Source organism: Gracilinanus agilis, chromosome 6 (genome assembly GCF_016433145.1).
Source record: "Gracilinanus agilis isolate LMUSP501 chromosome 6, AgileGrace, whole genome shotgun sequence".
Lineage (NCBI taxonomy): Eukaryota > Metazoa > Chordata > Mammalia > Didelphimorphia > Didelphidae > Gracilinanus > Gracilinanus agilis.
Genome location: NC_058135.1, coordinates 241,215,731 through 241,228,478, shown reverse-complemented (window position 1 = coordinate 241,228,478; position 12,748 = coordinate 241,215,731). Strand labels below are relative to the sequence as shown.

Below are 12,748 nucleotides of genomic sequence, written 5' to 3'. Positions count from 1 at the left end.
GGAAGGGAAGGGAAGGGAAGGGAAGGGAAGGGAAGGGAAGGGAAGGGAAGGGAAGGGAACAGTGTCTGCCTCAAGTTTCTTACATTACACTACTTCAATTGCAGGAGAAAAAAAAATCTAGAAAATGAAATACAAAACATAAACACCAGATAAATTTTGGGGAGCATGGCATTAGCAACTGAGGAGACAGAGATGGCCCATCACCTTGAAGGCACAAGGATCCAACCGGCCAAGTCTGAATTCATCTGGCAAAACTTTACAGACAGCAGCTCCTCATTTCTGGATGAATTTAAATGCAATCTAACTAAAGGCGGTTGCAGGAAAGTATCAGTGAGGGCACATTTTCATTAAAGCCATTGTTTGGACATAAAAGGTTTTCTCCTTTTAATGTCTCACTGCCCACTCTTCTTCCTGTACAATGGCTCCTGGCTTTCCAAATGGGAGCTCGCATTGCCGCCTCTCCTTCACCTCTTCCTCTAGTTCATCAGGTATTATTTTCCACCTTGCTTGGCATCTCTGGCAAGTCCTAATTTTGTATCAGATGCAATTTTCTTAATGTACTCTTAACATTTTCACTAATGACCAGGAGAGATATCAAAGTAATAGCTGCCCTAATTCTCGGCGGCTCCGCAGTCGACATCTCTCGCAAATGAGCCGAGTTTCCGATCACCTTCCCTTTTGTCTGTAGCCCTTTGGTCAGGGGCTCTGCCTGGGCGGCTCATCGCCAAGGCGATTGGATTTGAATTGCTGAACCATCGTGCCCACTTTTTTATAGTTCTCCAGCTTCATTTCATGGAAAGACTCCATTCTCTTCTCCCACTAAGCCAAAGTGATTATACCTCCTCTGCTCCTCCTCCTCCTCCTCCTCTCACCCCAAGCAATTCAGCTGCTCTGGCCTGATTTGGCCTTTATGAGCTCAGTTCTGGTGGATTGCTCATGATTCCATTATCCTCAATCTATGGTTGGTTTTTCCTCTTTTTTTTTTTTTTCGCCAATAGTACAAGAGGAAAAATATCAAATTTCATCAAATGTCCTTTTGTTTTATTTTATAGAAGATATCAGATAACTCGTGTAGCTGTTCTACCTCTTGCCGGCTTCTTGGAAGAAGGAGAGGAAGGGTGGTGTACAGACAACAGTGGATTTTGAGTCAAAGGACATGAGTTTAGATCCTACCATTGACTCTTGGTTGAACCACCTTCTTTCTCTAACTCTAAAATGAGGGCTTTCTAAGCTCCCTTCTAGCTCCAAATCCCATGATTTTAGGATATACTCTAAACAAGAAAACAAAGGAAGGGCAGCTGGGTTACTCAGTGGATTGAGAGCCAGACCTAGAGACGGGGAGGTCCTAGGTTCAAATCTGACCTCAGACACTTCCCAGCTGTGTGACCCTGGGCAAGTCACTTGACCCCCATTGCCTACCCTTACCACTCTTCTGCCTTGGATCCAATACACAGTATTGACTCCAAGATGGAAGGTAAGGGTTAAAAAAATAAAGTCACTGTACCCATGGGAGCTCACTTTTCCATCCTGACCAGATTGACTTTGGTCTTATTTATCATTAGAACAGACTTAGAGCTGGTGGAGACCTTAGAGGTCACTTATTTTACAGAAAAAGAAACTGAGGTACAAAGAGATTGATATGCCTCAAATAAAAAAGCAATAATAATAGTGGCTATGATCGTACTATTATAACTAGCATTTGTATATCACTTTACAATGAACAAAGCATTTTCCTTATATTATCTCTTTTTAATACTCACAGCTTCCCCCTCCGGGGAGGTATATGCAATAATGATCCCCACTTTACAGATGAGGAAACTGAAGCAGATAAAAGTTGTGACCTGTCCAGGGTCACACAGCTAGTAAACTTCAGAGGCAAGATTTGAACTCAGTTTCCTGCTGTTTATACTACAATATTATTATAGAGATTGCTGTTCTTTGTGGTGCTCAGGGAGCCTTATCAAGTTCACCTACAACACAGACACTTGAGAGAGATTGATGGGAAACCGTAGGTGTAGGGCCATTAAAAACTCATTTGTGTCTTCAGTGGTAGAAATGCAACACGGTTTATTAAATATCCCACTTCTCTATATTAATATGTCCAGATAGCAATGGGAATAGAAAAGCATTCTTTTACTCCCTCCCCAGCCCCCCAAATGGAGAATAACATAAATCGAGTTTTGAAAATGCAATTATAGACCGATACTGCCATTTGCCCTGAGGGATTTGACCCAGCTCTCAGCTCGGTACTCAACATTTGCTTGGCTGAAGCCTTACGACAAAATGAAAAACATGATAGATGCAAGAGACATTTTGAAAGATTTTATAGATGTTGATATAAAATATCAAAACGGAATGTTATAGTCACCCTGGGACGCAGAGTCTGACATTTTACAGGCTAAGAGAGCTTCAGGTGTAGTACATCCCTGAATCCAAAGTCTGTTCCAACATAAATTTTGAAAAAAATATTTTAGGGGCATCTAAGCGGCTCCTCAGGACTGGAGTCAGGAGGTCCTGGGTTCAAATTTGATCTTGGACACTTCCTAGCTGTGTGACCCTGAGCAAGTCACTTAACTCCATTTGCCTAGCCCTTACTCTTCTATCTTAGAGTTGTTACTAAGGCAGAAAGTAAAGTGTTTTTTTTTATTGTTGTATTCTAACAGAGAATTTTAATATTTTTCTCTCTCAAATGTCCTTCTCTTAACCATGGAATGGTCAGTCCCTACTTGGGATCTTTGAGTCCATCTGACTTATCTTAGAATGAGATCTGAAGAGACTTGCCCAAGTTCACACAGATTATAATCAATCAATCAGCATTTTTAGGCACCTTCTATGACACTATGGGATAAAAATTCAAAGAATGAAAAAAATAAACTCTATTCTCCAAGAACTTATAAAAAAGGGCTGAGATTTGAACTCAGGTCCTCTGACTCTAAATCTAACCTATTTTATACCACAGGACACTTACTGATTGAGCAAAAAATATGATCATGCCTGGCCAGGCAGAACAAATACTGGGGATGTAGAGCTATAGCCCACAGGCTACATTTCACCTACATTTCTGTTTAAAACGCCATTGGGAAACACTTAGCAGGAGAAATAAAAATACGATGTGTGGCTTTCCAAGTCAGTCTACAGCTTGCAGAGAGCCTTAGTGCCCTCTTTCTGTTTGAGCTTGACATTCTTGTCCTAGAGAGGTGGAGACACATGGATGCTATAGCTGGGACTCCTATAAGAAACCCTCCAGACCCAGCTACTCAAGGATTCAGCTCCAGATATTAGTGTAGCAATAAAGTCATCCCTGCTCTCTTCCATAATAATGGTAATAAGTGGCATCACTTTAAAGTCTTCAAAGTCATGATAAGCAGGTTCTATATACACTAGAATCGCACAACAATCCTGAAAGATAGAAACCAGAGATATTGTCGTCTCCTTTTTACAAAGGAAGAAACTGAGGCTTAGAGAGGTTGTCACTTGCTCTTGGTCTATGAAGAAGTGTCAGAGGGGAGATTTGAACTCATGACTTTCTGGCCCCACATCTCACACTCTGCCAAGCCTCATTAAGGCACAATCTCCTAATTAAAGGCAGACTAATCAATCTCTTTGGCTTGAGCCATGGCTCAATGGAGAGAGCAGGAAGATCTATCTTACTGAGTTCAAATCTGGTCTCAGACACTTACTAGCTTTGTGACCCTGTGCAAGTCATTTGAACCTGTGTGCCTCGGTTTCCTCAGCTGTAAAATGAGATGGAGAGGGAAATGGCAAACCACTCCAGTATCTTTACGAAGAAAACCCCAAATGTGGTTATGGAGAGTAGGGCACAACCAAAAAATGACTAAACAACAACAAACTAAACAACAAGCTATAAGAATTAAATATTGATTAGTGCAAAATAGGGATCATCTCCCCACTAGAATCAAAATAAATAAGTCAAACTACCAGATAATTATTTTTTAGGACTAGAAAAAATAACGACAAAATTCATCTGGAAGAATAAAAGGTCAAGAATATCAAGGGGACTAATGAAAAAAAAAATGTAAAGGATGGGGGCCCAGCAGTACCAGATCTCAAAATGTACTATAAAGCAGTGGTCATCAAAACAATATGGTACTGGCTGAGAACAGAATGGTAGATCTATGGAACAATATACAGGGGTAAATGACCTTACCAACCTAGTATTTGATAAATCCAAAGACTCCAGCTTTTGGAATAAGAACTTGCTCTAACAAAAACTACTGGGAAAATTGGAAAACAGTATGGCAGAAGCTAGGCATAGACCAATATTGATACCAAGATAAAGTCAAAATGGAAATATGATTTGGATATAAAAGAGTGATACCATAACTGAACAAGGAGAACACAGAATAGTTTACCTGGCAGATCTTTAGAGAAGGGAAGAATTTATAACCAAACAAGTTATAGAGAATATTATAATATGTAAAATGAATAATTTTGATTACATTAAATTAGAAAGCTTTTGCGCAAACAAAATTAATGTAACCAAGATTAGAAGGGAAACAATAAATCAGGGAAAATTTTTATAACAAATGTCTGATAAAATTTAATTTCTTAAATATATCAATAACTAAACTGTTACAGTCATTTTTCACATCGGGCTTTTTATGGTTTTTTTTTTTTTTTTTTTTTGGTTTTTGGTTATGTATGAGTTTACTCTTACAACAATGACCAACATGGAAATATGTTTTGCATGACAATAAAAATTTAAAAAATTTAAAATAAATAAATAATACTGGCCACAAAAAAGGAAATGAGTAATAAAAATGGAAGCGTCTTGAAGAAAAACCTGATTACTTTAAGAAAAAATAATAGTAACTAGCATTCATATTGTACTTTAAGGTTTATAATGCCCTTTGCTAAGGAAAAGAAAGATAAAAAAGAAAATCAATAAAGCATTTTGGAAATGCCCAAAAGAGAATTGAAGGGAATTTGGAAGGGGACAGAGATAAGCAAGATGGTTTTGTTACTACTGTGATCAAATCAAAAGATTCTTTGGGGTAGCTAGGTAGCAGAGTGGATGAAGTGTCAGGTCTGGAGTTAGGTCCTCAGTCACTTTCTAGCTATGTGAACCCTGGGCAAGTCACTTAACCCTGTTTGCCTAGCCCTTGCCCCCATGGTTTAGAGTTGTTACTAAGACAGAAAGTAAGGGTTTAAAAAAGGTCAGAAAGATCTTAAATCTGGTGGAAGTGGCTAAGCTAAATGTCTGAGGCTGACTTAAAAAAAAAAATCTTACCTTCCATCTTAGAATCAATACTAAGGATTGTTTCCAGGGCAGGAGAGCAGTAAGAGGCAATTGCAGTTAAATTAGGAAATTAAATTAGGTTAGGAAGTAGACTATGTTCGGATTTGAATCCAAGACTTCACATCTCTAGGCTTGGCTCTCTATCCTCCAAGCCATGTAGCTGCCCCTGAGGCTGGCTTTGAACTTAAGACCTGACTCCAGGTTCAGAGCAGCTCCTTCCTTAAGTATTTATGAAGGCAAGTGAAGAAAGTTTAGGAGATAGCTGGAGGCAACCACCTCCATACAAGAGTCCTTCTCTCTTTATTCTATGTATAATAAGCCATTTGATTTTAGCATGGTAAGACTCTGAATTTTATAAATGCTATGGGGCACAAATTGGGAAAGGGAAATCAATACGAGGTGGGAATATGTCAGTCCAGATAGCAAAATGTATATTTTAACAATTTTAGCAACATTCTATTTCATTCCTTATATTAATTTCAGACCCATCTGGAGAAGGTTAATTCAAATTGCTTCTTATGTGGGGCTAGTATTGGCACAAGCAGGCTATGTGTTTTAGAGTCCAAGTACCCTCTGGTGGCCAGTGGGTTTAATTTACCCACTTAGTCAGTCAACAAGCATTTAGTGTTTTAGATGTGCCAGATAAAAGCTAATGTTGTTCTGTCACTTCGGTATCTTCTTGACCCCATTTGAGATATTCTTGGCAAAAATCCTGGAGTAGTTTGCCATTTTCTTCATTTTACATAAAAGGAAGCTGAGGCAAACAGGGTAAGTGACTTGTCCAGGGTCACACAGGTCTTACTACTTGTTGGAGTTTATGTAAATGGAGATTTTGAACCTTTGGACTTCATCCCCCAGAAGTCCCTCAGTATTTCCCAAAATTCCCTTTAATCTCTCTTGCACCTCCACATTTCCATGGTCACATTATTGTTTTGTAAGTTCTGTAGCGCCTCCTTCTTTCTCTAGTTTTCACGAGCTTGGCTGAAGTTAGTTTAGCACCTTTTCACTCTAGTTTTTTATGTTAGTTTATTATTAATAAAACTTTATAAAACATAATATTTAGTTCTTGCATATTAATTTTAATCTCTACATTTTTGGCGACCCGAAGGGACAGAATTCTAAAAAAAAAAAAAATCTCCATTTATACAAGTTCAAATTTGAACTCCAGTCTTCCTAACTCTAGGCTTGGTGTCCTATCCACTGCACCACCTAGGGATACAAAAAGAAAGGAAAAAGCAGGGTCCCTGCTCATAGAGAAACTGAGCACACTATTTACGGATAATTCAAGTAAAGCATCACCAGGTGGATTCAGATTCACCATTGATATTCACCAATATCAATTCAGGTATTGCACTTCCTTGCTGGATAAATAATACATTGTCATGCTGTCGTCTGTAGGTTTAAGGAAGGCAGCACCTAAGGTAGACACCTTAAGGGTCTTAAGTAAGAAATTTAATATTATAAATATCTCTATACATATGCATATAATAAATATTATTTTAAAGTTAACAATAATAATAAATAACTAGCATTTGCCATGAAAATGAAAAATATTTGTCATGAAAAGCCAGAGTCAAATAAATTTTTAAAAAATGACCCACTTAGAGCAAGGGTCCCTTAAAGGAGGCCAGGATAGAGGAAAGGATCTATATGACATTCTAATTTTAGGGCAGAGATCCTTGCACGAGCTCCCAGTCTCTCTTCTTGTTACCCCGACACCCCTCATCAACAGCCCTGATTTTAAACCTAGACATCCCATCCTATAACCCACCCCCAAGTGTATTTTTTTGGTGAAAAACAAAACAAAACAACCCAAAGCTTCCCTCAAAGCTCCCTGCAGCTGTGTCTGGGGTGGGCTCTCGGGTTTTCTACTTCCCTCAACAAAGAAGGGGAAAATCATTCCTGGGACTGCGAGATGATTTCTGACAGTTAGAAAAGAGAAAGCCGGAATTGTAGTCGCTACAATTAGGAGATCATCAAAGCCTCATTTTGCTCCTCAGCATTTTGTTTTGTGCCCACGAGGGGCCCTTTCCAATTCAGTGCCGGCGGCTGATGAATAACTCCCCTGAACAAAGGGTCTTTTCAAGCCCAGCGCCCATCATTATTAGAGGCCAGTTGCATAACTGTCACTGAGGACTAGTGTTCGCAGGGCTAGCTCTAAATTCAGTTATTCACAGCCTTCCCAGCTCAATATTATTGCTCAACTGTGATCATTTTCTAATTATCCTAATAATACCTATTAAATAATACCTATTAAATCACTTGAATTGGATAAGCACAGGCAGACTCAAATACAACTTAACCTAATAAGCATTGGTCATTCATTAAGCAACAGGGTACCTTTTTGTCAGGGTATGAATAGAATATGAAACCACAGAAGAGCATTGTTATGCCCCAAATGTTATTACAAGTTAGAGTGTATTCATTCTCCCGCGCCTGCTCTGCAACCTTGCACTGGGGCTGCTTTTGGCCACAGAGCCCGTCTCACCCCTGCGTCCCCTTTGGTTCAGCCGCATCTCCCCATCTCCCGCCTCCACCCAGACCGATTCCCACAGAAAGGACCCATAAACTTAACAGGAGGAATTAAATTACTAAGGATGTAAAGGGAATGAGCTGAATCAATCTTCCAGCTGATGAGATTGGGGCAGAGCGCGGAGGCAGCTGTCAGAGCACAGCTGCAAAACAGATTGGGTGTTCTTCTTCTCCTGATTCCCTCCTCAACAACTTCCCTTCCCTTCTGCTGGGCACAGGAGAGCCTGTGAAGGGGAGGCTCTTCAAAATCGGGTTTCTATCAGGAAAATTCGATGCTGTTCCTATAGGCTACAGAGCTTGCCTTCTCAAATGGGAGAGGACAGAGCAGCACTGAGGACGCTGCTTTAATGAGGGGAGAGCCTTTAGGGCAAACTAAAAAAAAAAAAAAAATAAAGGAAAAAGGTTGAATTAGTTTAGTTTATGTTCTTGCTCTATGTAAACTGCAATGCTGAGTATAAATGTCTAGATCCAGCGCCAGAGATTTCTTGGTTGCAAACAGATTGTTGGATCCTAAATTGAGAGAGATGAAAGAGCCCTCAGAGGGTTCTTAGACCGACGGACCTCCTCCTTTTATGAGGGAATAAACTGAGGTCTGGAGAGAGGAAATAATTCGCCTTATATTAATAGATAATAATAATAATTTTTCTTTTTATAAGAGCAATAAAAAATTAAATATTCATTTGAAATACAAATTTTAAGTTCAAGCTGCAATGTTGGCAATGTAGATTTTTAACAAAGACCACAGGGGGCAGCTGGGTAGCTCAGTGGATTGAGAGCCAGGTCTAGAGACTGGAGGTCCTGGATTCAAATCTGGACTCAGACATTTCCCAGCTTTGTGACCCTGAGCAAGTCACTTGACCCCCATTGCCTAGCCTTACCACTCTTCTGCCTTGGAGCCAATACACAGTATTGACTCCAAGACAGAAGGTAAAGGTTTAAAAACAAAAACAACAACAACAACAAAAAAAAACAAAGACCACAAAAAGTAATGAAGAGAAGGACAAAGTAATGTGCTAAACAGCTGCTGATTTTTAAGAAAACAAAGGTCTGTAACTACTCTACAAAATAGAAAATGTATCCAACACTACCATCCACAGATGCTTTAAGGTGACTAAAAAATGATTCACAAGTATTTCTTTTTACACCCTTACCTTCTGCCTTAGAATCAATACTGTGTATTGGTTCCAAGGCAGAAGAGCGGTAAGGGCTAAGCAATGGGGGTTAAGTGACTTGCCCAGGGTCACATAGCTAGGAAGAATCTGAATTCACATTTGAACCCAGGACCTTCTGTTTCTAGGACTGGCTCTCAATCCACTGAGCTACCCAGCTATCCCTGATTCACAAGTATTTTATCATTTTATCCCCAAAGCAACCCTATAGGATAGTTATTATTATTATTATTATACTGCTACTATTCTCATTTTACAGACAAGGGAACTGAGGTAGATGTAAGATGAGTGACATAATCAAGGTCATACAGTGAGGTAGCACTTGAACTCATGTCTTCCTGGGTTACCCACCAGGAGCCAGTCCTACAGGCAGAAAGTAGCCAAGCTGGTATTGGAACTCAGATCCTTGGACTCCAAACCAGGGCTCTTCCCATTGCACCACATAGGTACTGATACTTGGGAGAGCAAAAGCACTGGATTTCATTCAAATGGTCAGAGAATTACCAAATCTTCTGTTTGGCATTCAAAGCCCTTCATAACCAAAGTCTTCCCCAACCTACATGTTACAGTCCTCTAACGCCTCAGAAACTCTCTGATCCGGCGATACTGGTCTTCTTGCCATCCCTTGACTAAGACGCTTCATTGACTGGCTCCAGGCATTTCCCCTGACTGTCCCCCAGTGGATGTGATGCTCTCCCTCCCCATCTCCACATGTTGGCTTCCCTGGATTCCTTCAAGTCCCAAGTAAATTGGCATCTTCTCTAGGAAACCTTTTCCAACTTCCCTTCATTCTAACTCCTGGCTTCTCAATGATTGCCAGTATATCCTGTATATCCCTTGTTTGCTCGCATCCGTTTTTCTTCCTGTCTCCCCCTTTTTAGAAGGGGAGCTCCTTAAGGCCAGGGACTGTCTTTTGGCTTTCTTCTTATCCAAAGCACACAGTAGGCTCTTAATAAGGGCTTATTGACTGACTGATATTGACCATTTGCTTGAGAGGCATGATTGAGAGGCATAATTTTGTTTTGTGAAAACACCCATTTCTAATGGATGGATTTGGGCTGTTGAAAGAGAAATCCATTAAATATTTGTCAGCACTCAGCGTACTTAAATGAATTTAAATAATAACTAATAGTGATATATTGCTTTATGGTTAAGAAACCCTTAATGGCCGTTGCCCTCACGGAATCCTCACAACCAGCCTGTGAAGGGGAAAAGCAAGGACTACTCTCTGCATTTTACACACGGGGAAACTGAGGCTCGAGGAGGTGAGTGACCTGCCCAAAGTCACACAGCTAGCAAATAATAGAGATGAGAGGTGAATCTAGGTCTTTTGACTCCTAAGTCAGAGTTCTTTCTGATGCCCTCCATGGCCTATTTCTATTTAATTCAATAATTCAAAAATATTTTTTAAGTACTTTTTATGTGCCAAACCTCATTCTAAAGTCCTCCCCAGATTCCTCATTTGGGGGGGTGGCCATCCTGGGCTCTAAACTATCCGTCTTTCTTTCCTTCCCCTATGGAGCAGATATATGCTGTAAATAGGAAGACACAGCTCATACACTCACGTGTTCATGAGTTCAAAGGCACTGGGAGAGCCGGGTGGGCAGGGGCAGAGGACTCAGTGCACATATGCTGGTCAATGCAGTATTTCAGAATCACTGGGGTGCCGGTGTCACGGGGGCTCTTGCCACAGCCCCAGTCCTACTCAGCTGTGCTTCTCCATGTCTTGCGGCCAGTTTGTTCTTTGCCTTAATCATCCCCTAATCCCATTACCGATAGCCTTGCAGAGAGCTTCCCCACCAGCCGAGTACTGGCCCGCAATGCCCCTGCAGTAACTCGGTTAGAGGGCCAAGACGCAGACCCATTCGGCCAGCAATCTGAACTTAGTCTCGCTGACAATTGGATTGTGAAACTCTGAAGCAGTTTTAGCTTTGACCACAAATGTTCCTGTTGACAGATCCACCGAGAGGCCTTATTGCTCCTTGTCTAGCCCCCATTGGAGGGCTGCTCCAAGCCGCGGGGAGGTCAAGCTGCCCACATGTCATTTGTCAAACCAAATAGGCCTACCTGACTCTCCTCTCAGAGCCTTTTCCAGCTCAACTCCTTGGATCTCTGAGGCTCTCTGACGTTCTTCCACTTCTTCCAACTGGCGTTGGATAGCCTGCAAAATGGCGTCCACCAATGAACGTGTATACTCCTACACACATACTGGCACAGAATTATGAGGCTACACAAGGAGAGAATTAATGGGAATTGACTTTCTTTGGATTTGGAAGGGAGGGAGTTCCCTGTTATTGGAGATCAAAGGGTCATGGGATCAGAGATGTAGATATGGAGAGGACAGATACTATCTAGCCCCAGCCCCTACCATGTCTTCTCTTCTCAGATTAAACAACCTCATTTCTTTCAACAGACCAACTTTACAATCTTCCTGAGTCTCAATTTACCCAGTTAAAATCTAACCCTAACATCCTTTCCCATAGCAGTGATAATCTGCCCTCCCCTCCATCTATTAACTCTTCACCAAAGAACCCATGCAATACTCACGATTCAAACCACAAGATGTTAGCCATCTCTTTACCTGGGCCTTGTAAAGCCTTTTGAATTCTTCTTGCTTAGCCAACTGTTTGGAAGCCTTCTCCATCTTCCTTATTTTTTTAAGTGTTCGTCTCTCCTACATGGGACAAAGAAGAAGAAAAAGGTAGAAAGCAGTAATAAATGGAGAGCAACTTGACAGAAGGACACTCCGACCTCCTTCCACTCCCCTGTTCTTGCCCCAACTCAGCCGTTTGGCCAACTTCTCAACTGACAAGACTTTTCAGAAGCTTTAGAAGAAACTAAGAAAACACATTTTTCAATGTCTACAGTCCAGTGATTCCCAAAGTGGGCACCACCGCCCCCTGGTGGATGCTGCAGAGATCCAGGAGAGTGGTGATGGCCACAGGTGCATTATCTTTCCTACTAATTGCTATTAAAATTTAAAAAAAAAAATTAATTTCCAGGGGGCTAAGTAATATTTTTTCTGGAAAGGGGGTGGTAGGCCAAAAAAGTTTGGGAACCACTGGTAAACTGTTCATGGCCCTAGAGAAGAGATGCTGAATTTCCTGCTCTCCTTCTCTTGGAAAAGTGGTGGACTTGGTGTGGAATGTTACATACTCTAGTGATGGGTTTTGTTTCTTCATTTTCTTTGTCATAAGGGAAGGGTCATTAAATGGAGGTGTTGGATGGGTAGAGCTACAAGAACTTCTGATATATTTAAAAAAAAACAATCAGAAAAGCCCTTTCATTACAAATAAAATAGTCAATTCCAAAGTTTTGGAGGAAATCTTCTAGGAGATTGGATGGATTGAGTTGAAGAAAGAAAATGATTTCCAATATGCTTCATGAAAGCTATGAAAAGCAGCGAGTAATGGATAGAGAGATGGCCTTGAAACCAAGGGAACCTGGGTTCGGGTCTCTCCTCTGACGCTCTCTGGCTGTGCTGCTCTGGAGAAGTGACTTTACCTATTAGTGACTCTCTAAGACTTGGTATTGCAGAGAAGATGTTGACCTGTGTTGGGAGAGAGAATTCCTCTCTGGGAGCTCCTTCAACAAAGGAATCTAGAGGTCCAATCCCTAACCCCCCATGGAAGCGATTCCTACATCAGGAATCATGAGAGACACTGAAGATCATGGACTCATCAGTTATGAGCTGGAAGGGATGGATCTATCTTACAGGTAGGTTATCTACTCCAATTCCTTGAGCAAATGATTTAAGTTCTCCATGCCTCAGTTTCCTCATCTATAC

At 40.9% G+C, this 12,748-nt stretch overlaps 1 protein-coding gene across 1 annotated transcript in view; it reads right to left on the bottom strand.

Moving 5' to 3' along the window:
* Positions 1-12,748, bottom strand: part of MICAL2 (microtubule associated monooxygenase, calponin and LIM domain containing 2) — a 278,713-nt gene that overhangs the window by 17,831 nt on the left and 248,134 nt on the right. Inside the window, exons 30-31 of the mRNA XM_044681829.1 lie at positions 11,543-11,635; positions 11,029-11,122 (exon numbers count right to left, since the gene is read on the bottom strand). Of these exons, the coding sequence (XP_044537764.1) occupies positions 11,029-11,122; positions 11,543-11,635 (187 nt within the window). The remainder of the gene's footprint in view (positions 1-11,028; positions 11,123-11,542; positions 11,636-12,748) is intronic.